At 50.4% G+C, this 24,492-nt stretch overlaps 11 protein-coding genes across 11 annotated transcripts; 6 read left to right on the top strand and 5 right to left on the bottom strand.

Annotated features, from left to right (window-relative positions):
* Positions 1-2,939: 2,939 nt before the first annotated feature.
* On the top strand, positions 2,940-4,753 carry PFICI_12752 (uncharacterized protein; the record flags this gene model as incomplete). Its single annotated transcript, XM_007841333.1, has 4 exons — positions 2,940-3,022; positions 3,536-4,454; positions 4,519-4,551; positions 4,607-4,753. The coding sequence occupies 4 exons, from the start codon at positions 2,940-2,942 to the stop codon at positions 4,751-4,753; spliced, it is 1,182 nt and encodes a 393-aa protein (XP_007839524.1).
* A 628-nt stretch (positions 4,754-5,381) lies between these two features.
* PFICI_12753 (uncharacterized protein) lies at positions 5,382-5,858 on the bottom strand (the record flags this gene model as incomplete). Its single annotated transcript, XM_007841334.1, has 1 exon — positions 5,382-5,858. The coding sequence occupies one exon, from the start codon at positions 5,856-5,858 to the stop codon at positions 5,382-5,384; it is 477 nt and encodes a 158-aa protein (XP_007839525.1).
* A 1,340-nt stretch (positions 5,859-7,198) lies between these two features.
* Positions 7,199-8,758, top strand: PFICI_12754 (uncharacterized protein; the record flags this gene model as incomplete). The annotated part of the gene is made up of 2 exons (XM_007841335.1): positions 7,199-7,403; positions 7,470-8,758. The coding sequence occupies 2 exons, from the start codon at positions 7,199-7,201 to the stop codon at positions 8,756-8,758; spliced, it is 1,494 nt and encodes a 497-aa protein (XP_007839526.1).
* Positions 8,759-9,222: 464 nt separating this feature from the next.
* PFICI_12755 (uncharacterized protein) lies at positions 9,223-9,702 on the bottom strand (the record flags this gene model as incomplete). The annotated part of the gene is made up of 1 exon (XM_007841336.1): positions 9,223-9,702. The coding sequence occupies one exon, from the start codon at positions 9,700-9,702 to the stop codon at positions 9,223-9,225; it is 480 nt and encodes a 159-aa protein (XP_007839527.1).
* A 2,443-nt stretch (positions 9,703-12,145) lies between these two features.
* On the top strand, positions 12,146-13,212 carry PFICI_12756 (Chitin synthase export chaperone; the record flags this gene model as incomplete). The annotated part of the gene is made up of 2 exons (XM_007841337.1): positions 12,146-12,958; positions 13,015-13,212. The coding sequence occupies 2 exons, from the start codon at positions 12,146-12,148 to the stop codon at positions 13,210-13,212; spliced, it is 1,011 nt and encodes a 336-aa protein (XP_007839528.1).
* Positions 13,213-13,778: 566 nt separating this feature from the next.
* PFICI_12757 (uncharacterized protein) lies at positions 13,779-14,357 on the top strand (the record flags this gene model as incomplete). Its single annotated transcript, XM_007841338.1, has 1 exon — positions 13,779-14,357. One exon carries the CDS (start codon positions 13,779-13,781, stop codon positions 14,355-14,357), a length of 579 nt encoding a protein of 192 aa, XP_007839529.1.
* A 410-nt stretch (positions 14,358-14,767) lies between these two features.
* On the bottom strand, positions 14,768-15,841 carry PFICI_12758 (uncharacterized protein; the record flags this gene model as incomplete). Its single annotated transcript, XM_007841339.1, has 1 exon — positions 14,768-15,841. One exon carries the CDS (start codon positions 15,839-15,841, stop codon positions 14,768-14,770), a length of 1,074 nt encoding a protein of 357 aa, XP_007839530.1.
* A 905-nt stretch (positions 15,842-16,746) lies between these two features.
* PFICI_12759 (uncharacterized protein) lies at positions 16,747-18,439 on the bottom strand (the record flags this gene model as incomplete). Its single annotated transcript, XM_007841340.1, has 5 exons — positions 16,747-17,374; positions 17,437-17,528; positions 17,608-17,935; positions 18,000-18,046; positions 18,110-18,439. 5 exons carry the CDS (start codon positions 18,437-18,439, stop codon positions 16,747-16,749), a joined length of 1,425 nt encoding a protein of 474 aa, XP_007839531.1.
* A 921-nt stretch (positions 18,440-19,360) lies between these two features.
* On the top strand, positions 19,361-20,330 carry PFICI_12760 (uncharacterized protein; the record flags this gene model as incomplete). The annotated part of the gene is made up of 4 exons (XM_007841341.1): positions 19,361-19,423; positions 19,497-20,025; positions 20,085-20,245; positions 20,295-20,330. The coding sequence occupies 4 exons, from the start codon at positions 19,361-19,363 to the stop codon at positions 20,328-20,330; spliced, it is 789 nt and encodes a 262-aa protein (XP_007839532.1).
* Positions 20,331-21,132: 802 nt separating this feature from the next.
* Positions 21,133-22,695, top strand: PFICI_12761 (uncharacterized protein; the record flags this gene model as incomplete). The annotated part of the gene is made up of 1 exon (XM_007841342.1): positions 21,133-22,695. The coding sequence occupies one exon, from the start codon at positions 21,133-21,135 to the stop codon at positions 22,693-22,695; it is 1,563 nt and encodes a 520-aa protein (XP_007839533.1).
* Positions 22,696-22,895: 200 nt separating this feature from the next.
* PFICI_12762 (uncharacterized protein) lies at positions 22,896-23,799 on the bottom strand (the record flags this gene model as incomplete). The annotated part of the gene is made up of 2 exons (XM_007841343.1): positions 22,896-23,228; positions 23,290-23,799. 2 exons carry the CDS (start codon positions 23,797-23,799, stop codon positions 22,896-22,898), a joined length of 843 nt encoding a protein of 280 aa, XP_007839534.1.
* Between the last annotated feature and the right edge of the window lie 693 nt (positions 23,800-24,492).

A 24,492-nucleotide genomic window follows, 5' to 3' on the forward strand; every position in this document is an offset into this window, starting at 1 on the left:
CATCTACCTTGCGCACGAGAGCTCCAGTGGTATGTCCCATTGACGAGCTGGCAGTTCAGTTCATAAGCGGACCTTTGAAAGAAGCAAGAAAATCGGGATCATGGAACGATACTTGAAGTGCTCAAATGTCCACTGTAAATACTGATGAATGCACGTGTAATTGATGGTTCGTAATCAATTCTTAATAAACCTGTCAGTCTCTCCCAGGTTGGTCTGGTGAGTGTTCTTGAATGTCGCACCCGTATCGAATGGACCAAAAGTCTCCTTTCATAGGGTACAAATCCCCTGCGCTGATCCTTTCGTACATCCCATGCTGGCGCTGAAGGCAGTCCATTTTGGGACACGGCGCCGACTGCTGGCTTTGATCTTGAATCGCGTTTATTTGTGGCTTGTGGCACCTGCGCAGCTTCCGAAGACACTTGCCATCCATGCTGCGGCCTGGTGCCAGTCCGTCAAATGCTAAAAACTCAAGTTTTGGGGGGGAACAAGCTGAGGCCACGAGTTGCCCGTTGAATTGCCAATGTTAGCGCAAAACGACACCTTGGAACCAATCAGGTGACACGCAGGCTGAGGCAGGGACTGAGGTCGCTCCTACCTTCCCTAGCTCTTCCTGTTAGCTTGGGGCGGAGAGGGCCGGGCGCACAGGCAGAGACCGGGGAGAAAAAGGACAGGTACCTCTTCGGGCCTCGACATTTTCTCTCTCCTCCCACACCAAAACCTGACCACCTCCACTCCCGATGAGGGTCTCCCTGAATTGAACCGAGCCAGTGCCAAAACCCTCGACCACGAAATACTTTCATCGCAAGGTACACTCCAGGGCCATCGACAGCATCCCAAATGCTAGCTCAATCGACTCATCCATCAAACAGCTATTGATATCCACCAGATTTCAATCGCGGGTTGGTACCTGTGCTGCGAAATAATCAAAGTCGCGCGACGCCTTTTATTCGCCCCAAATCCCTCGAGTACAGATAACGAGTACTTTTTTTTCACCTACTGGAAAATAAGGTCAGCTTGACACACGGAAGCCTACCTACTCAAAGCTTCCCCAATCACCAAGGTAGGTCTTTGCTTTGTTGGAAGCTTTCTTTTTTTTGCAGCCCATCGCCGCGCCACTAGGTTCCACTTGGACTTCCTGGTTTTTTTTTTTCCTTGCTCCCGCAGCTCCCAGCGTCGCACGGGGGCTGTTGGTAGCAGTTGTCGCCCACGCACCAACTTTTTTATGTCTCCCCCCAAACTGACTTTTTGGCAGATACATCAATTCCTGCCCACCTTTTCCCTTGAATACCTCGACATACATTAGGCAAGGTAGTCTCAAAAACTTCTGCAGTACACACATCGATACATCCTCCTGCACGGCAGAAGATCATTGTCGCCCTGGACTGCTTCTTTTTAATAAACACATTTTAAAACATTCTGCCATCCCACCAAATATTGACAGGCAGGTACAGGTATGTGAGATTTTGACAACATCCACCCCCATTCATTCATTCATCCACACTGGACACCCACATCAACACGCACCGCATTGCATCACAGAGTAGGCCTGGTTCCGCGACATTCTTCTACATACTACCTCACCCTTCCATCATGGATCTTGATGTCGTTGCGCGTTACTTCACGTAGCACACTGATCCATCGCCCGCCAACAATCTGTGCAATCCGTCATTCTCTTGTGTTTCTTTTCTTGTCTTGTGCCATCGTTCGCGAGGATCAGCCCAGAGCGCGGATTTCTCTTCTATTGAGCCGCCCGTTAGTATCCGCGCGGGCGATTCTCTAGAAGCACAAGCTACCCGTTGGCTACCAACTCATTTTGGTCCGGGGTCCATCCACGGGTGGTCTTGCGAAACACAGTTTTGACCCCCTCCCCTCTCCACCCGACAAGGAATACATCAGCACCAATTCCCTCACCGTGTACCTTCGTTGCGTTCATTCCCTGCGAACCCGAGGGATACATGCTCGAGTTATTATCGACCTTTCTGGCACTCATCTCACCCTAGACCCCGTCTAGTACTCTCTACATCTGCTTCCTTTCACCTCGACTCGGGTCTCGCACACGCTTCGGCCCCAGTCTGTCCAGTCAATCGGAGAAGCGCAGTTGCAGTTTTCTAACAAGTTTTTCCCTTCAGCCTCGTCGCATCAGAGCGCGTCAAAATCTCGACAGCTATTGTGTGTCAAGCCTTCGCACCTCGGTCGCGCACGCGTCCAAATCATCGAGCTTCAAGCATCGCTGCTGTTCCCACGCTTTATTGTGTTCCGGATTGATTTCAAAGGACTGTCCCATTCGCCAAAGATATAATCGTGAGTGGCCATTATTTCTTCATCAGTCATTGAGACTCACCCTAGGCTCTGATGAGCAAAAACGCCTCCCTCCCTCCCTTTCCTCCCATTTTTTTTTTTTTTGCACAGTGGCTATTCCCGCACAAAATTTTACCTTCGAGCCGCATGGCAAACCAAATGGTTTGCCGACACGTGTGCGCCTAATTGTATATCAAATTTGTCCTCATAAGCCTACTGGGAGACAGATTGCCAGAAATCACTCCCTGAGATTCGCGATGGCAGCAATTTAGCTGTGGCACATTGCATCTCTTCAACCGTGCTCTGTCTGGGGCCCGGGGTTGTCGGCGCTGCGACTCCTCGCTCAGCGCCTTGTGTCGCGTTTCTCCCAAACACCCCAACCAGGGTCCCAAATGTCGCCCCCATTTGCCAGCCATCTCATATCCTCGCCACTCCATTTATTTTAACAGACAAACACGAGACAAGTCTCTCTGCCTTTTTGCACTGCATATGGGATCCCAGATATTTTCTCTTGATCAAAGTCTACTTCGTCGTTCTTTTTTCGGTTCACTGGTGCTAAATCACTGGGAGATCAATTCCCTTGTGTTCCTATTCATCGCTGGATGATTTTATCAAGTCACGTACTGACACTAGTCCAGACAATGCAGCAGTGGCAGGTCGGCCCAGTGCCGGAGTACATGTACCAGGCCAATACCAATGCCCCCCAACATGCAAATGACTTGCAGTAAGTACCAATCTCTCTTATGTTTGTCACTTCTCGCCCACCCATTTCGTCCTCTACCCGATCTCCCCATCTCCACTTGGATCGGTGCCACGATTGTTTCCGAGCACATTCCCCAGACTACGTACTCAGAAGCAACTCGGTACATGCACCATACGGTTGCAGTAGTCCTGTACCTACTTTGGTCTTCACATCGCGCCGCCAAGAATCACTATTACTTTGGATGCATATCTCCGTTGAGGTCTCTCGATTGCGGATGACATTTGCATGGTACAAAGCTGCCTTGATGTGACCAAGTTCTCCATCCGCCTGGCAACATCAGATAGAAAGATGTCTCTGCTTCTGATATCCTGCCTGCTACCGAGCGCATGTTTGCTATCAGTAGCATCTATGCAGCCATGGCACACCCGATGCTCAAGGCGGAGGTCATACCCTGCGACGATTGTTGTGGTCAATGTTGCATACAATGTCGCCGTAGCATGTCTCCAGAAAGCGACTGACAACGATACTTCACAGTGCCGCTCACCCATATCAGCAGAACGATATGCAGCGTCGTCCTGACTTCACCAGCTATGCCCAACCCAACCCTGCTGCGCAGCATCCATCACACGGGTCTCACCAACAGCACCCTCAGCAGCATCAGCAGCACCAGCAGCACCAGCAGCATCAGCATCCTCAGCAGCAACACACGCAGCATGCTCCTATCCATCATGCTTCCCACTCTCAGCATAGTCAACATGCGCAGCACCACCCATCCCAGCCTCAGCAACACACGCCAGTGCAGGCGCCTATGACCATCCCCCAATCTAGCGCTGCTCCTGCACAGCAGCAGCCCACGCCCACGCCGGCGCCTGCTCAGGCGCCTCGCGGAGGTCGCAAGAGAACCCATCAACAGTCACAGCAACAACATCAGCAAGCCCAACAGCAGCACCAGCAAGTTTCGCAGCAGCACCAGCCGCAGCCGCACCAACCCCATCAGCAGCCTACGCCGCAGCAGCACCATCAACACTTGCATCAGCAGCAGGCTCATCCAGTCCAAGTCCAGCAGGGACACCAGCAATCGACACCGCAGCAGCCCCAGCACACTCACGTTCCTGCACCTGCCCCAGCATCTCAGGCGCAGCAGACGCCAGTTCCTGCAGCAGCACCCGCCCCAAGTGCTCCGGTAGCCACTACTCCCGTACCACCTCCCGTACCGGCTGCTGCTCCGCCTGCACAGCAGGCATCTGCCGTTCCTGCTGCCCCTACACCGGCACAGGAGGCAAATGCCACCCCTGCTCCGCCACCTGCGAAGAAGAGCAGAACGAACACGCCATGGACCCCTGCAGAAGAACTGCGGCTCAAGCAGATGCGTGATGCTGGCAACAGTTGGGCAGAAATCGCGAAGACGTTCCCATCAAGAACCGAAGGAAGTGTGAAGAAGCATTGGTACAAGGTCAGCACTTGGCTTCTTTTGATTGTGATTGCTTAGAAAATTGCCCAGACTGACACCTTCACAGGATATGCACTACGCCGAATTTGCTGAAGATGAGGTACGTGTTACTAGACATTGTCTACTGCTCAAAACGGACGCTAATGTAATGACAGAGTCAAGCTCTTCTCACTGCTATCAAGGACTATGAGAATAACAAGTGGAAGACCATCGGGCAGAAGGTCGGCAAACCTGCTAAGGCTTGCGAGCAGTACGCTAAGGAACACTTCCCCGATCTCTTCAACAGCACAAAGAGAGGTTAGGAGAGTGATTGCAGTATGGAGAAAAAATCGGTGAAGAAGTAATGGCCTTGGGGATTGATTTCCTTTCCAATGGTACCAGCTATGCTTCGCATGGTTGCATATCTCACTCGAGCACCTTGCTGAAATTTCTTTTCTATGGCGCTTCCACTTGCCTATGCGCCATGCATTCATACCCCTAATTGCGTTCATTTCTAGCTGTATGTAGGAATATCTTGTGCCAGTCTGTCCGCCGGAAATGGGAAGGTTATGTTTTCGGCGTTGCTACTGCCCTCGAACTAGGCAGTGATAGACGGCCTTTGGTCACCCCATGTCGGGATGCAATTGAAACACTTGTTCAATGTAAAAGAATGGCCATGAATTTCTCCCCAAAAAGAGTATCGTGACGATGTATACTTCAGAGACAGTTCAAGTCTTCACTAAAGGGCTCGTCAAACCTACCAAGAGTATCCGTTTACTTGATTCATGCATATATAGTAGAGTCCAAGAGAGCTTCGCCAACACGGTTTGGATTATTTTGCCCGCTATCAGAGGTAAAGCAAATAGGGCTCACTACACTTCCGCCGACATGAAATGCAAATACTAAAGCAATACTGGGACAAGTCAGAATAATATCTCTTCGAACAGAATCTCAACTCGGTTTGACCCTCCCGATATTCTTACCCTCATTGTCAACGCGCATTAGGTCGGGTCGACCCCAAACAGCAAACGAATGCCACGTTAGTGCTGGCAAGAGGAAGACAGAGCTGATAAACAGTCCGGAATGGCTGAACCCGCTCTTTGCTGCAGGCTTCATCGTGTTCCATAAAAGGATAGCGATCAGGGCGACCTCGCCCGCGGCAAGAGTCTTGAAGACAATATCCCGCCGCTCAAAGACAGCCCGACTTTGGCCGGGCGACTCACGAACGACGAGTAGTATGGGTAGCGTCAAGGCCAGAACAAGGCCGCCGTACACTTGAAAGAGGACAGCGGCGCTGCTCGGTACAGGCTCATCCGGCAAGGCTAAAGCAAATGATAGGCACCAGGCTGGTCGCAGGACGAAGAGCAAAGCCCCCGAGATATTGAAGAAGGCTTCGGTCAAGAGACCGATTTGGAAAACGCGCGTCATTTCGTGTTTTGAGCTTTGAATGAAGAGGGTTCTTAAATGTGATTACGTCGTTTACTCTGGCGGTTTTGAGGACGAAACTTGGAATGCTGGTGATGTTTTCATGAGTTCTGGGGCCAACAGCAATGTTATAGGCAGTAAGTCTGTTTTTGTGCCGGAATACTTGTTTCTTTCATCCGAGACTGGTGATCAAGTCGGCTGAGCTGCTAACGTGGATGGCAAGTTTGTCTTTCAACATGTCAGCATTGAGGTCACTATGCATGTATAGGGTTTTACGTCACGCGCGATGTCACTGGCGGCGCATTTCTTTTGTGCTACGGAAACCGTTTGAACCAAGACTGCATACAGAGTACATACATGCCCATCTTCATTGGGCCTAGACTAGGACTTGACACTAGAAGTTTTCGGATTCTTGTAATTTGATTGCATCCGACGAGATACGCATGCTTTGACCCAAGTTTGCGGCTTCGGTTTGGTTCGTTGTTGTGACATCCGGGTAGTAGAGATTACCTTCATCAGGTGACAAGAACGTTGCAAGCACCATCATATCGTGCATGGCATGAATATCAGGCTGTAAGCAGTCCAGTGCATAAAGCAACATCTTTTGATATGTGTTCAGCTTATGAATTCGGGGCATAATATCACCATGCCCCACTAATCCATATATGTTTTCCAAGACTCGTAACTCAATCATTAGTTGCCCAAATATCATGCGTTGTTTCCGTGCCCAGCTCAACACTGCAGTCGAAGAAGCGCCTACATGGTGCAAGAAGACTGAATAAACTGTTGTACACATGCTAGATTTCCAGCTGTGTTATAAGAAGCACAACCGCTTCGGCGCACCATTTACTGCTGCCATACTTTCAGAAGATGAACCATTTTTGGTCGCATGATGCCAGTGACGATGCAGTACCTTGGAAGAGGTACGTACTTGGACAACTCGCATGTGAGAACTGTGCGCAGGTACCTGTAACCTATATGCGTGGGGACAAGGATGGGAGTGCTTTGTACCTATGCTAAAGTTGTCAGCTACCTTAATGTAATGAGGGAACATTGTACCGTTGAAACCTCCCAATGTGGGTTGGTATCTACTGTGTAGATGTCACAGAACTTGCACTAAGAGAAGGGAGCAGGGGAAATGTCACCGCCTGCCCAAACGAGATGTAGCGGATCCGCATCCACTACATGCAACGGACCGCGGGGTTCGATGGGGCAGAAAAATAATTTTGAGAAAGTGCCCCTCGACCCTGGTCCGTTGATACAGGCCCGCCAATTGCGATCTTGAATGCGACAAAATTGTTTTCTTTCGCAACAATAATTTTTCCTGCCACAGCATCACCACCATGTCGAAACGAACCGCGGAAATCGACGACGGCGATGTCCCCATGAAGGGCGGCGATCGTCCCGAACCCATGGATGTCGACCAAGATAAGGACATGGGCGAGTTCGAGGATGAGTTCGAGGACGAATTCGAAAGCGAGGATGAAATCCTCGAAGCTGGCGTTGATGGCAGACCAGACGCCGAAAGGGAAGCTGAAGAGCGCGCAGGTTAGTCCCGCAAAAGATTGATATCTTTGTTGTTTTACTGGCCATGTATTAACATTGCGATGGCAGCTGGTGCGATGGACGTGGACAATGGCACATTTATTGTCGGTCGTAACACACTGGAAGCAGGCCAGCACCTTGCCCCCGACATGGGAACATACGAGATGCTGCATAGTCTGAGCACTCCGTGGCCATGTCTCTCCTTCGACATTATCCGCGACGGCCTTGGCGACAAGCGTGAAAAGGTCTACCCTGTCACCATGTACAGCGTTGCTGGCACTCAGGCCGAGACTGGCAAGGAGAAGGAGAACCAACTCATGGTCATGAAGTTTAGCGGCCTGAGCCGGACGCAGAACGTGGACGACGACGAAGACTCAGATTCCGACGATGACGCCGAGGACGCAGACCCAATTTTGGAATCCAAGACGATACCTTTGGCATCCACAACCAACCGCATTCGCACGCACCAGATTCCATCACAAGATGGATCAGCCCCCAAGACATTCACAGCTACCATGACAGAGTCGGCGGGAGTCTTGATCCACGACATCACACCCCACCTCGAGTCTTTCGACAACCCTGGCACAGTCATCACCCCACAGCAGAACAAGCCCCTTTCCACTATCCGCGCTCACAAGACAGAAGGCTATGCTGTCGATTGGTCTCCATTGGTGCCTGGAGGTAAACTGCTGACGGGAGACAATGACGGCCTCATCTACGTCACGACCCGTACCGACGGTGGCGGCTGGGTCACAGATACCCGCGCTTTCCAGGGCCACACCAGCAGTGTGGAAGAGATCCAATGGAGTCCCCAAGAGGCGTCTGTGTTCGCATCAGCTTCCAGTGATGGTACTGTCAGAGTTTGGGATGTACGAAGCAAGAGTAGGAAACCTGCCATCTCCATCACTGCTAGCAGGACCGATGTAAACGTCATGTCGTGGTCGCATCTGACTACTCACCTCCTGGCCACTGGAGATGACGACGGTGTTTGGGGCGTTTGGGATCTGCGCTCATGGAAGCAAGGCAACGACAAGCCTTCGCCTATTGCCAGTTTCAACTACCACAAGGAGCAGATTACCAGCGTGGAGTGGCACCCGACTGACGACAGTATGGTGGCAGTGGCTGCTGGAGACAACAAGGTTACTTTATGGGATCTGTCGGTCGAGCTGGATGATGAAGAGAGCAAAGATACTGCTGGAGTTCAGGATATGCCGCCTCAGCTTCTGTTCGAGCACATTGTGGAGCATGCCAAGGAAGTCCACTGGCACCCCCAGATTCCTGGTACTCTGGTTACTACGGGATCCGAGTTCAGCGTTTTCAGACCTATTCCCGTCGTGTATGGTGTTCAGGTCAAATAGAGGCAGGTGTCAGATATTAGGCTTGAATATACGCTGTAATGATCTACAAGCATCTCTTGATCAAACAATTGCTGCACACACTGTCGACTTTTGATTTGCTATCGATGGCATTCCTCTAAAAGGAATCACTCTGCCGATTCCATTTTCTGAACTCTTTAAGTTGGCAGTCTCATCTATGTTGCTTTCTCAGTATATCTTGCTAATCACAATTCACTGAATGATTTAGTGAGCACAACATTGATCGAACACTGTCATATTTCCAATGATTATAGGTGTACTGCTTAATTACTACAGTCTTAAACAACTAAAATTACAACACTAATCGATTTTGCTGTGTCGAGAGGCCCAAGCGAGACTCATGGAGGTTGCCAAGTATACTCAATCGACCAAAGTTGTCTGGGAATAACCACTTCGTCCCAAATTGATCGCTGGCTACACAGCGGCTCGGCTGTTCAGCGAGAACTCTAGTTGGGGGGAGGGCCAGGTCGGCCGCCCTGAGGAGGAGCGTTTCCACCCTGCGGTGGAGGTGGCGCGTTATTATTGTTGTTGTTTGGCGGTGGTGGCTGAGGACGCTGGGGTGCACGAGCGACGAGGTCAATGACCTCGACGGGTTCTCGCTTGTTGGGCGGTGGACGGCGCCCTCCCTGCGGCTGGTTTCCTCCTTGGGGTGGGGGCAGTTGGTTGTTGTTTCCGCCGTTGGGCGCGGGCGGCGGCTGAGGTGGCGGGGGACCTTGGGGTCCGCGAGCGGCAATCTCGATATAGTCTTCCTCCCTCTTCTGGGGAGGAGGGGGCGGAGGCGGAGGGGCTGCTCCGTTGTTTGGCGGCGGCGGTGCCTGTTGTTGGGCGGGCGGCGCCCGGTTGCCTCCTCGACCCGGGCGCTGGGCCAAGGGAGAGGCGTAGGCTGAGCCGATCATGAGAGCGGCGAAGATTATGGAGAACTTCATGTTGGGTATATGAACGACTAGCGCTGTATGGGTATTGAAATTATTAACTTGAATTAGATAAGTGGAGGCAGGCCAGCCGCTGAAATCGAAAAGAGTAGGACGAAAAGAAAAGGTCGTTCTTTACAGACTTCCTGAGCTGCGATGAGGCGGTTGTTGGACAAGAAGAACTTTCTATTTTCCAGGTGACCTGGAGTCTTCATATACTCATTCTACGAGCCACCATACAAACTACTTGCTCTGTCACATCATCTGATATCTCCCCTGGATCTACATGATAGAACAGATGTTTTTGCTGTACTCGTCATCATACGGTGGTCACTAGATCCATTATAGAAGCTGCAAACATGGCAGAACACTATTTTCGGATGACTGAAACCTCATTGAAGAAGATCTTGAGCGACTTATGAATGAGGGGTCTTCTCAAAAATACATCATGACCCGCAATCAGTATTGTTATTCAGGCTTGGCATGAACGGGGAGTTCCCAAGAAAGAGAAGCTTATGTTTTAGCATCGTGAGATCCACCAAAGTTCTGGTCTCCTGTCAAAAGGTGCACGGGTGGTTTGACAGGCTCCTCTTTCAAATAAGAACATGCTTAAACAAAAGCCAAGCCTGTCAAAAACCATAAACCCGATTGCACAAAGCGGACCATGAAGCTGGAATGGTCGATGCCAAACCGGAATTCCCGTATACCGGGATGCGATGCCGCCGCTTCGGGGCTGCAGGTCGTGCACCAACCCCAGTCGACGGCTTACGCGGCCTGGCCAACATGATCTCCCTTTTGGGTTTCATACAACCAAGAATGAATACCTGGAACTCTTATTGTTGCGCTTCCAAAATAAAACCTTCTCAACTGCCGGAAAGGAGTTATTCTTCCTTGGTGTTCTTTTCACGCCCTAGTTCCGCTTTGGCCTGGGTAATATTGAACCCAAACGTCGGTCCGTTGCTCTTAGTCCGCCCGACTGATGCGCCTAGTGAACTCCACGACTATATTCCCATGATGAGATCAGCCTCATGTAAATGGATATATTTGTCTATAATTGAAAATACCTGCAGCCATTGCACGGAATTGTACTTGTTTGGACAAGCTCTTTTTGCGACTTCATCTCCCCGTTTGGGCCCGATCTAATGACAAATTATTCTCTGATGTCCGTAATTATACTGACTGACTGGCATACAAGCCAAAGTATTCTGCTCACCAGCGTCCCTCAAGTCAACGCCATAGACATTCGTATTCTGGCCATACGTCTCAATGTAATCATGTACGTATTTCGCGCAAACCGACCCACCGAGTGGACAATCATGTTTCACTTTCAATACCCAATGTCAGCTGAGCAAAGAAGCATGTCTTGATATTTGCATACAAGTTGAAGCTGCTGGAGAAAAGGACATGGATAGACTGCACAACTTCAGTGAGTGTTTGTTCCCGTGACAGCGGACTAGGCGAGCGGATGATATGTTGGTAATGACCATTCTGATGCCAAGGGCCGGGTGACATATAGTGCATGCCAGAAATGAGGGAAATGAATAGTCCAAACAGTCTTTTTAAATAGCACAATTCGCAGTCCCATTTTCCAATTCTCCGAAGCTTAACATGGGTACGGTACAAACCACAAGGATGTGATACATCAACCGTCAGCACTGCATCATTTGGATTCGCCTGTTAGTGTTAATTGAATTTTGACTTGAAGACTGAGCATTGCAAAAAAAGGCGGTGATGTTCATGGTGTTATTATTCATGCAGTCAAGAAGGCACGAGATCTATTAATGAAAGCGCCGGAACGGGGACCAAGGGGACAGCGCGATTGAACTAGGCTCAAACAACGCTAGCGGCTTTGTGGACCGATCCGCGAGTTTAATTGGTAGATCCTGGGGGCCACTAAGACGGTTCCAGACAGGCGCCTCTGTCGACCTGCACAACACGAGCTCCCAGCTTTTGTGTGGAGACCCGAGTGCACAGGCCACAGTGGACAAACAAATGGATCCATGGCCCGGACACGCCCAATGACAGTTGACAACTTGGACCGCCCCTAGCCAAGCGTCACCCTTTCCCATGGCAACGGGTCCTGATCTTGATCTTCAGCCCAGAGCGAGAGAGCAGGAATCCTGCCCACAACTTGACGCCTAGGGCGCATCGCAGCAGACTCATTACCAAACTCCACCGAGTCGTCATCTGCTTGCGCGAGCATCAGTCCCGTCGACGGCATTGTTCTCGATGCTCTCTCCAGTCATTCGCTGCTGAAACACAGAGAGAAGGAGACATTGTCAACTCACTGAATCCATACTTATCTAACCATAACTATCACGACATTCGTTCATTGCAAACATCAACACGCCCGCCGCTCCACAGACACGTCGAACCGAGAAACCGGCCCTTCACGTAGCGAAATACTCTGTACCGAACAACAACGTCGCGCGAGCCTGCTGGCCGCAACGCCGAAATCATGGGAGGCTTTGGGGATTTCACCACCATTTGCGAGACGGCCCCTTTACCGCTCTGCGCAAATGTCGGGCCCATCACGTCCATTTCTAGCGGCGTGGGCATCGAGCCCGACTGCTATGCGCGAAACATTGAGGTTGCCAACACCATCATTTTCCAGGGCGCCTCCAGTTTCATGCACATCATTGCCCTCATCATGACCGTTGTCATGATTCTTCACATCCGCGGCAAGTTCACAGCCGTCGGCCGCAAGGAGATTCTCGCCTTCTTCTACTTCTATATGCTTCTCAGCTTCTTCTCGCTCTGTGTCGATGCCGGTGTCGTGCCGCCGGGATCGGGTCCCTACCCTTACTTTGTCGCCGTGCAGTCGGGTCTCATCTCGTCGCTCATCACATGTCTTCTGATCAATGGATTCGTGGGTTTCCAGCTATACGAGGACGGCACGCCACTGTCTGTATGGCTGCTCCGACTGACCTCTTTTGTCGCATTCATTATATCCTTCCTCGTTTCCCTAGCTACATTCAAGTCATGGGCTGGCCTTGGCCCAACCAACACGGTCGGCCTGTTTACTGTCCTGTATCTCTTGAACGCCATCCAACTAGTCATCTACTTTGCGATGCAAGTTGTCCTCGTTGTGCGTACACTCCAAGATCGATGGCCTCTGGGCGACATTGCCTTTGCCGTCATCTTCTTTGTCATTGGCCAGGTTGTCTTGTATGCCCTGAGCTCGACTATCTGCGAAGCCACGAGCCACTATGTTGACGGACTGTTTATTGCGACAACCTGCAATCTTTTGGCTGTCATGATGGTTTACAAGGTCAGTTTCCTTTGCATATCGATCCGCTGTTTCATGTGCTAACATTAGATACTTAGTATTGGGATTCGATTACGAAAGAAGATCTTGAGTTTTCTGTTGGCACGAGGCTCAACAACTGGGAAGTCAAGGAGCTATTGCCCGAGGATGAGCGACGCACTACCATCTATGCTGATGAGCCTAGCCCTTATGGCCAATCCAGTGCTTATGACCGTGGATACTCGCCAAACAGCAACAACCGAATGTCTAGATATTAAGACGGTGGTGAGGTTTCCCCTCTACCTTGGAATAAACAAGGCAAAAATTACGGTATGACATAACATCAGTGAGATGGGGATATTGCATTGGCATGGGGTTCAAGGCGTTTACTCCTATCATCTTGTGCTTGAATAAGTATTGGAAATAGCTTTATTATAATCATAGAACAGTCCTCTTCCACTTAGCTCGGAGCCAGATTTCCAGAAAGTGCGATGCAAAGATGTCTAAAATTCACAATGAGGTCAAACACCATCTTTAGTAGGATGTCTAAGATCTATACGACGAGTTTTATGATTACGATTCATGGGAATCAAGACTGGCCGTACCAGTGTTCCGACTGCCGGACATAAAGATCGCAGGTTCGGCCCCGACCCCACCTCGACCCCAGATTGACGATCGCAACCTACTCCACCTACAAAAGATCCCAGTATGAAAATCATTGGACAAACTCTTGAGTACCAATTTCCAAGAGCTCTCCGCTCCCAATTACACAGAGAGAACACGTCAATTCTCTCGTCTTTGCTGACCACAAAGCGCACCGTCAGCGGCATAGAACGAAACGACCATGCCTGACAAGATCACCTCCAAGAATCTTTCCTACGACCAATCCCTACCGCCGTTCCTCGCGCGGCTCCGCGGGCAGCAGACTTTGGACGCGCAGTCCCCCGATCCCAACTTGGCCGCGCGTCGGAGAGCTGCCAAAGTGCGCAGTGCCAGCGAAGAAGCCGAAGATGCTCCCGTGGTGGTGGACGAGGACGGCAACGTTGTGGAGCTGAAAGCCGGGCAGCTAGACGAGGAGGACGGTGAGGACGGGGAGAACATCAAGGAAGCCGCTGAGAACAAGACAGCCAAGAATGGCGATCTCCCTGCTCCCGAAAAGGAGAAGACGGCCGGTATAGGCGCGGCCAAGAAGCGCAAGGTCGGCAAGGTCATTGGCGGAGACGACAACGACGAGGAAGAAGACGGGGCCGGCGGCGGCGTTGATGCCGCCATTGCCAAAGCCGTCAAGGCCACCAGGAAGCTTGCCGACGAACCTACCAAGGAATCTGACAAGACGATTGAGGCCAATAAAGCGACCGGCAAGAGCGACAAGAAGAAGAAGGCCAAGAAGATCAAGCTGAGTTTTGGTGATGACGACGGCTGAAGCTCTGGTCCATGGCATCTTTCACATCCAAACGCATATCACTGGCGTTGCGCTACGAATACCACGTGTCTAAAAGAACTCCACCGCAATCATGTTGCAGTGGCGATTTCTTTTTCTTCTCGACCAGAACTTAGCACTGCAGAGGGATATTCGACGGCATTCTGCACTACCTGCATAGGTAGACAAAGGCATTCTTGGGACTTACAAGACGATGGTCGTAAACCAAGCCTGCTTGGACTAAGGCCGATCTTCCGATGCCCTGTCCGGTGAGTTGGGCGTTCTCATGGCACACATACAACTAGATTCTCATCAGACCACAGCCATATATCCGTGTAGTACCAATAAACAGCTCCAGGCGGGACTCGGCGCCAGACCAATTATGATCAGGACAACAGTCCCTTACACTCGATTTATTTATTGTTGGCAAATCCCTGAACATTACTCCCAATAGCCTTCATATCAGGGTCTTCGTCACCGCCGGTCCAATCGACATGATTTGTCCCATCAGGCGGTGCAACACCCTTCCTCACCAGGTCTATCACCCTAGGCGCGGTTACCGTTGACGCTTCCTTCCCCTTCTCCCACTGCTCATACGCGTCCCACCACCATTGATGCGTCACGCCGTCACGCCCCTTGTACCCTGCTGTGCCGTCCATGGCATTCCGTTTCGCCCATGGCTTGTCGACAATATAGTGCAAGCAAATCACTTCGTCGTCTCGCCAGATGTTCTCGTGCCAGTATCTCATCGTCTTCAAAGCATTGTACTGCCATCCAAGCGCCCGCCATTTGCCTCGAAAGTAGTGCGCCAGGAAATCCTGATCTGGAAACTTGAAGGAAGATAACAACGGCGTTGTGTGAAACTCGGCTAGCATATCAGTCCATAGTTCCGGCGTGGGGCGAAACAGGAACATTCCGCCGTTGAGGAGAGTATGCGTCCTAGGCCCTTTCGCTGTGGGTTGTGTAGGTTGAGTGAGCGCCAGGGGATGACTGACGGGCGTATAAGCACAGTTCTCGCGACGCCAATCTTCTGGAGCCCAGGGATCGCCATCTCTGTTGCATACACAGGAGTGATTTGCTCCGATCCAGCCGTCTGGAAGTTCCACTGTCTTGTCAAACACCGAGTCCGCATTGCGGAAAACTGCCATATCGGCGTCTAAGTAGCAGACGACGTCATACTCGGCGAGTTCGAAAACACGCAGTTTCGTCCAAGTATCGGCAAAGCGTTCCGCTATGAGAGTGACCTTGGTGTTCTTGGGCGGGAGGAGAACATCACACGGCCGTAGTATAATATTGCTCTCATCAGCCTCGAGTCTCAAGGCTTCCAGGGCCAGGTCGGAAAGGGTGTGTGTATACAGCACAACTAGAGGATATTGGCTACCATGGTTCCTCAACGTGTGCGCCAAAACCACCACGCCGGCGAGATAGCTGGCACGTGTAATCAATGTTGCATAGGCAAACTTCTTGGCCGCCACACCCTTTGTCATGGCTTCTGTTCGACCAAGGACCCTGCGTGCGTATCACAGTATGGATCTTCCTGGTTTGCCTGCATCAGTTTGTAACAAGTTGATGTTTAGTGACATTACGGCTTTGAAAAAAGTGGTGTATAGCATCACTTCTCAATTACAAGTCGACTACGTCATGCACATGAATCCACAGCCGGCATTTCGTTGCTTCGCCTGCGGCACTTTTGTTGCCGGGTCACGCCATGATTTCATGACTTCTCAACGAAGATGCTGACCGCACGATGTGACCAAAGTTCCGCCATTTCATGTTAGGTTAGTAGGCGTGTTACATGTAGATGGTGTTTGTTCCCATTTAGAGTTTCTCAATGACAAGCATTTCCGTCCAATCCCCTCAGTTTCTCACCGTTTACTGCGTGTCAAGCACCCAGTAACAAAACACGTGCCACTGGACCAGAGTCTATATCATCTATCGGGTCTAAGCCCAGGAGAGGACTTTGACACCCTTACAATCTAGCCTCTGCAGCGGATCCAGGAACGCACGAAAAGTCAATTCACGGCTACAGAATTATGAAGGCCACGGCATTTTCTTCTTGTTTTCCCTCCCGATCACATGTCACCCCACTAGGTAGGTAGTATCTAGCAACATTTGCCGACAATGTGCAACATCGTGACGTTTGCGAGAACATTATTTGCATGTAATATACCTCATTTATTGGTGATACTTTTCATGTAGAGATATGTGACTGGATGCATCTCTTGGCATCAGAGAATTTTGCTCATGTTTTTCTGCTTTTCGTTTTTGGTATCACAAGGTTCGTCATGGCACTCCAATCCTGCGTTATGCAAAACCCAAAAAATGATCAAAACTCCATTCCCACGGTGAGAGAAAGTTAGAGGAGCATGTAAATCACCTGATTTTGACGCTTTTATGCTTGAACCTTGACTCCGTTTGTGTACGGCTTCTTGGCATGACCATTGCCGTTGGACAGCAGAGCCGCCTTGGCCTTTTCCAGCAGCGAAATATCGCCATTGCTATTCCCATTGGCGTGTCCGTATCCGTTTCCGTTGGTGGCGCTGCCATTGACAACCTTGCTGCCCGGCGGGATGTCGGCCTCTTCTGCGGCGTCGTCGACGCTCTCGCCGTTCTCCGTGTAGCCCGTGTCGCTGCTGTCGACATAGGCTTCGATACCGGCACCCTGGCGGGGGTAGGTCTGGCAAATCTCCTTGTGCTTGCGCAGGGCGTCGCGCAGCTCGTGCTCGGACACGTCGTTGATGAATTTGCAGCTGCCCAGGGGGTTGGGCACGGCCAGACGCAACAGGCCGTCCCGGGTCTTGAGGATGGCGGCCGTGCCTTTATCCAAGACCTCGTCGTCAAACTGGGGGTGGTCAATGCTGAGTCCGGCACGCGAGAACAGGGTCAGCAGCCTGCGGTGCTCATCGGCGGAAAGGAGACCGCGCTTCATGGCTAGGGTGGCCGAGTAGGCCATGTCGATGGAGATGGCATGACCGTGTCGGAGAGGTGTCTCGGGCACCAACTCATGCAAGGGCGACCAGCTGTGACTCGAGTCAGAACCAAAAGAGGAAAGAATTTAGAGTTTTGCTCAAGATGCACTCACGTGTGGCCATAGGCAATGACTCTGTCAAGTCCGATCTCGTGCAGGTTGGGCGACTCCAAGCGGAGCATCTCGTAGATGCCCTCGCGGTTAATCTGAGTAATAATTGTTAGTCGTGATATGGTTACCAGTAGGACTTTGGTGAGGACTTGCGATATCGGCCGCCTTGCGGACCTCATCAGGAGCACCGTCTGCTCTGCCGAACCGGCACTCAATCAACTGCTCGCAGTACTTGTCCAGCAAGTCAAAGACCTCGAGGTGAGAACAGGATGAAATCTTGATAAGCTCGGCGAACCCATTTCGCACTTGGGCAATCGGTAGTGTGCGCAAAAAGGTAAAATCCAGAAAGGTGTGCATGGGCGCATGGTATGCACCCAGACGGTTCTTGTATCGGCCATAGTTGACGGCCACCTTGATGCTTACGCTGGCGTCAATGAGACCAATGACGGTTGTGGGAATGCGAATAAAGTTGGTGTTGCGTCTGTACGCGGCGCAAGCGAAACTGGAGCTTGTGTTAGGGAGTGTAGCTCGCATAATGAGTAATGACTGTTTGGAAAACCACTCACCCAGCAACGTCTGTGACCAGACCTCCTCCAACGACGAGAACGGGCTCCTAATCTCTAGTGTCAGAAGACATTGTAATGTGAAGTGGAATGGAGAAGCAGTGTTTCCGTACCTTTCGAATGATACCAAAGTCTGTCATGGAATCACAAATCTCGAGGAATGTGTCAATGGTCTTTGCCTTTTCGCCAATCGAGGTCTTGTGGATTTTCAAATCGAGGCCATAGTGTCGAAAGTACTTTTCCATCTTGTGTCCATAGACGTTGTACACATTCTTATCCGTGACGGCCAGCACCCGGCCCCAACGCTTGTAGCAATCTGCCAGATTGGGGTTGGCGACATCGAATACTCCGTCAATAAAGGTGAAGTCATACTCGATCTTTTCGTAGCCTTCGACATGAAAGCCGTTCTTCGTCTCCGAAACGCTTGCTTTGAGGTCAGACATCTTGGTGACTGGAGATCACTAAAGTACCTATAATTTTGAATGAGATGGGAGTAGTAGATTGAGATGAACACGATGAAAACAGGAATACCCTTCTCATCGGGAGTTTTTGAGGAAATATGGGAAACTTTAAGGCCACTACTTTTCTCCATGGCCAGCAAAGGAATTCTGCCCATTTCCCATGTCTAGGACGTTTTTCTTGGATCCGAATCCACGCGTCATCACTATTGGGGGAACCCGCCGTAAATCCCAAGTCCCATTGTCACCGTATCTTTCGAAAACGGATGTACTTAGTTGAGAGCATCATGAGGAAAGCTTGACCCAAGGCAGTTTTACCCTTCGTGAGACGCGACGATCCGCGGACGATCAACAGTGCTACGAATCATATAGTAGCGCGCCCGCCTAGTGTGGTCCCTGATCGGCAATAGCTGTCTATGCAGGGAGTCTTTCTACCTGGGTCATCCTTAATTCAGCTTGCCGAGATGGTGGACTCAAGAAGGGGCTAGTAGTCGTCTAGAAGAATTAGTCCCAGTATAGAGTTGGCATTTGATCTGGAACACCATCCACGTTTCTGCACGTAACATATAGTAGAGTACTCTCGATGCGAGGCAGCTGATTGGCGGAAATGTGCTCCGGGTCACAGAGACGTACCTCTGCGTCTTCGTGTCGTCACGATAAGTCAATGACTCCAAGACACGGAGTAGTGACACATCACATTGCTTCGAGCCGCATGCACCAACAACCGAATACAAGCGCAGACCAAGGCCCTTTAGTATTCTGACAGGCAGAATGCAAAGTCCGTCGTTGCCTAGAGCACCTTGTCCGAAGAGAAAAATCAACAGAAACGCGTGAAGCTCGAGAGCAATTTCTCAAAGATCGCGTCTCACACACTAGAAACTTGTCGATTTACCACCTTGAGTAGCCATGGCAGGGGCAGTACACAAGGACTTTAAAGGCACAGCCTATCAACCACAAGAAGAGGTCTATGTATGTCTCCGTGATATTCTTTTCTTGATTCTCCTTTGATTGTATGTTTTTCTCAAGTCTGATTCTTTTGCAGTTTAACGATGGACGAGAAATAGCTCTCTTACACTTCATCTACAGCCACCCAAACTTGGAACAACTGCGCGGCAATCCGCAGAAAGTCCTCGATGCCATTGACGAATATGGCAAAACCAAAAAGTACCTCATGAATATCGGCGAGTACAAGTCCAAGACCGTCGTGGACTTGATTGCCGAAGTCAAACCCCAGGTCATGGTCGAGATTGGTGCTTATGTCGGGTACTCTGCCATTGCGTTCGCGGCCGCCATGAAAAGAGCCGGCGGCAAGCGGTACTACAGTCTAGAGCACAATCCCGAGTTCGGGGCCGTGACCTCGTCGCTGGTTGATCTCGCCGGCCTCGGCGATATCGTGACCGTGGTCATCGGCTCCAGCTCGGATGGGCTGCGGCGTTTACATCGAGACGGCGTGGTAGAGCACATTGATCTGCTCTTCCTGGACCACCAGAAACCGTTTTACACGCCGGATCTCAAACTGTGTGAAGAACTTGGTCTTGTGGGATACGGATCGGTTTATGCGGCGGACAATGGTATTACATGCCTGGACGCCTTGTCCTATGTCCAGTCTTTTATACTAACCTCTCCACAGTGGTCAAACCGGGCAATCCTCCGTACCTCGAGTATGTTAGAAGCACCGTCGATCAGAAACGCCAGCGGTTTGCATCTGCCAGCAACGATGGGCCCAAGGGTAACCCCGATCTCGTATACAAGAGCGAATTTGTGGAAGGATGGGAGCCGAGTGGCGTGCCGGTAAGATGCGACACTCCTGACAAGAATCAATTGATGCTGACGTTGATAGGATGCTCTTGAAATCACAAGATGTGTAAAGGTTTAGTCAAGTGGAGTTTTGAGCGCACGATTCACAATGGGTGTATCGTAAAGTTGTGAGAACCTTTGAGACGATTAAACGGCAGTAATTCCTAGATACTCCTTGAAAGATACAACTGCTCCCCATTATCGTATGATTTATGCCTAGATCAAAATGCTTACTGAGTGCGGCCGCATGGCTTGGATGAAAACAAAGATTGAACTGGTTTAGATTTAATTGCGCGATAATCGAATAAGTTGTAGTAGGCGAGACGCATCTAGCCCACTCATATTGATCTGATGCGTACAAGCGATGTCCGTTGAAGTCGGCTCATACTAGCTAGGCCTATGCACTTTGAATGCCTCGCCCGCAATCCGTCGCTCAGGAATGTAGATCGTGCTATTGTGCAAGCATTAGTTTACTTTTTCCATGGCTCGACAGCATGGTATTGATTGATGTGTTGTTCTTTTCTTGTGGGGTTGATGATTCATGAGTGGCAGGTTAAGACATTTGACTACTACTAGGACGATAGTTTTTGGAGGTGCTCATCATCTCAATGATATCCATGCATGTACAAACATAAATTCCTTCAAGCATCATTCAAACCAAGAGTTTATTCATTTATCAAACTTTGCACTAATCTCGCGTGCTTGATTTGCCGCGCTACGCGAAAACTCAATTGCTGTCAAACCACCTCCATGATCTAGCTCCGTTATATCCACCAAAATACCAGCGCAGTGCTTTGCATCAGCACACACGAAGCCGTTGTAGAGACAGCTCACTTTCTACGTGCGGCGCACTTGTGTTGTCTAAAAGACTGTAGCTAATCATGATTCGAATGGGTTTATACAGCGCCACTCGTTCTCTTGCGCTGGTCGCCGTCAGTGTGATACTGGCTCCTTGGTCGATTGCATTGGCGTTGCTGGTCATTTTCTTCCGACCATGGGCATCGATGCTGGGATCATCAAGATATCCAAAGCCGAAATGCCTCAGTCCAGTCAGGAGCCGAACAGTTCTCGTCACTGGGGTTGGCATGGCCAAAGGCTTGACAATTGCGCGCGCCTTTTATCTCCAGGGTCATCGGGTTGTGGGTGCTGATTTCGAGAACCAAGCCATTCCTTGCTCCGGGCGGTACTCAAAGGGCCTCTCGAAATTCAGATCAATGAAATCACCGTCTTCTTCCGTACAGTCCTCGCGAAGCTACGTTCAGCAGATGCTGCGGATAGTCAGGGAAGAAGATGTCGATCTCTGGGTATCTTGCTCCGGCGTCGCTAGTGCCCTCGAGGATGCCAAGGCCAAGGAGCTCATTGAGCGGGAAACAAGATGCAAGTGTATCCAATTCGGGGTCCAAGAAACGGAAACATTGCATGAAAAGGACTTGTTCATGCGCGAGGCACATAGACTCGGTCTGCCCGTTCCAGAAACACACAACTTGACATGCCCAGACGATGCTCTAAACATATTATTGAAATTCCATGGCATGTCTCCAGCCCGCAAGTTTATACTCAAAACCGTTGGAGTGGACGATGCCAATCGCGGGAACATGACGCTCCTCCCACTCGACACCAAAGAGGCAACAAAGAGGTACATATCCCGCCTCTCCATCAGCCCGCAACGTCCCTGGATCCTTCAAGAATTCATCACAGGAGGCGAAGAGTATTGTACTCACGCCTTGATTGTCCGGGGAGAGGTCAAGTGCTTCGTAGCCTGCCCAAGCGCCGAGCTCCTCATGCACTACCGGGCCCTGGAACCCCAATCGGCGCTGTCGCGGGCCATGCTGGCCTTTACGCGCGAGTACATTTTTCGCTCGCCCAACTCGGAGCAGTTCACGGGCCACCTGAGCTTTGACTTCATGGTCCGGGACAGCGCCGTGGATGAGCACACAATTGAGCGGTCCCTCTACGCCATTGAGTGCAATCCGCGCGCCCACACGGCCGTGACGCTCTTTGCCCAGCAGCAACACGGCAGCGGCGGTGACGGCGCTGCCACAACGTCAGCCATGGTCAAGGCGTACCTGTCGGCCCTCGAGGAGACGCCCGAGAGCTATGCTCATGTACTGAAGCAGAATGGACTGCGGGAGGAAATGATTGTGTTCCCTCCCAAGAGCACACTGCCAAGATTCTGGATCGCTCATGATCTTTTCACTCTTGTTCTCCAGCCCATATTGAACTTTGTTGCCGGCCAAAAGTCTGTTCATCAGCTTTTCTGTTGTTTAACGGAGTTCCTGATTCATGTTTTGACTTGGAAGGAGGGCACTTTCGAGGTATGGGATCCGTGGCCAGCTGTAGTGTTGTACCATGTTTACTGGCCCCTCACCATACTATCGGCATGGTGGAGAGGAGATGATTGGAGTAGGGTCAATGTTAGTACGACAAAGATGTTTGCCTGCTGAAAAACAAAGGCCGGAGTGTTTATATAGCTTCCATGTATGGCTCATGTGCTACTCGTATTCGATCGTTATGAAACGTGTATTAATGTAAGGACTGTTGCTGTATTTTCCAGAATATTTATAATTGGCGATGGGAAATGTAGAGTAGGGTATATAATACTATTTGCCCGAGAATAAATGTTATATACATTCTATACTTGAGTCTATTCGTCCACTGCCTTCACGATAGCTCCATCTCGGCCTTGGTCAAGCTGGTTCAAAATGGCCATGTCATCATCGTCCAGGTCGAATCTATAAACATCCGCATTCTCCTTGATGCGAGAAGGCGTGTCGCTCTTGGGAAGGGGTATATATCCTCTTTGAAGTGACCATCGAATCAGTACCTGAGAAGCGGTGACTTTGTGCTTCTCGGAAATTTTCTTGAGGGCTGGGTCATCCGATTTCTTGTTCCTTACAATGGGACAGTATGCCTCCACTGCAATGTTGTGCTGTCCACAGTATTTCACCGTCTTTGCTTGTTGGCACCACGGATGCAACTGTGTCAAACGTATTAGGGTACCGACTCATCGATTTGTTTGTTGGCTGCAAGTCACTCACCTCGATTTGGTTCACATGAGGCGGCCAGACCTCTGCATACTCCTTCATCTCTTCAATATGCTGAACGCCATAATTGCTGACTCCAATACTTTTGGCTCCTCCCTCCTTGTAAAGCCTCTCCAGAGCTTGCCACAGCTCCTTGCGCTTCTCCCTCCCACAGTTGGAGCTGTGAATCAAGAACAGATCAACGTAGCCCCCGGTGCGGTCGAGCTTCTCAACACTTTCCAGACACTGCCTGTAGCTCTTATCCACGGAACCGGCTGCATCAAGTATCTTGGTCGTCAGGTATACATTGTCACGCGATAGACCCGCCTTCTTCCATGCCTCTCCGACCTGGTTCTCGTTGCTGTAGAATTGCGCCGTGTCAATGTGTCTGTAGCCGTTGTCCAGCGCCGCCAAACACGACTGCACGCATACTTCTGGCGGTGATTTGTAAACGCCAAAGCCAAGCCGCGGGACCGTTTGAGAGTTTGACAGCTCAAGGATATCCGAGATTGCTTTGGGTATCATGTTGGCGTGCGGTCAGGTTGAATACTTTGATTATCGCTGGCCGGGGGATGGGATGCCGTGAACACTGCTAATGGATGCAAACGCGCATACATGACTATCCGGATTGGAATATTCAATTATGCAAATTATTTCATCCCGCCTGGACGAGAAATATCCGGTATTGTTGAGGAAACGCCATGCATGAGCAACTGAACCTACTTGGTGCGTTTGTGCGGCTACATGCCAATTCTCCAAGTCGATGACCTCATGATGACCCATACCAAGCTCGTGAGTGAGTCTGGACTGATCCAACTGAATTGGTACGAGACCTCTCATATTTCATTACTTGAATGTATAATGTAATGAAAACAGAGGAGCAATACTGACCTAAATCAATTAACGCCGTGCAAGGGCTTTGAACTCCTGCCTGATACGTTTGTAGCGCTGGGATCTCACAAAATATGATCCCACAATGTTGCATTAGAGCGGAATGGCACACGAATCTCATGACAACAGAGTTACTAGGCTGGCCAGATATGCCAATCATTAAACATGAAAAGTTTTAGACCTTTTCCCGTTTCATACGTTTATTGAAATATGTACCCGTCTTTGCCAGTGGAGAAAAGCTCAGATTGCTCTCGGTCTTGTCGAATAAAGCTCCGAGGGCCGAATAATGAACTATAATCAGAGTGCATGATTTCCTTTTTGAGGTTT

The sequence above is a fragment of the Pestalotiopsis fici genome (genome assembly GCF_000516985.1).
Source record: "Pestalotiopsis fici W106-1 unplaced genomic scaffold PFICI_Scf_10, whole genome shotgun sequence".
Classification (NCBI taxonomy): Eukaryota; Fungi; Ascomycota; class Sordariomycetes; order Amphisphaeriales; family Sporocadaceae; genus Pestalotiopsis; species Pestalotiopsis fici.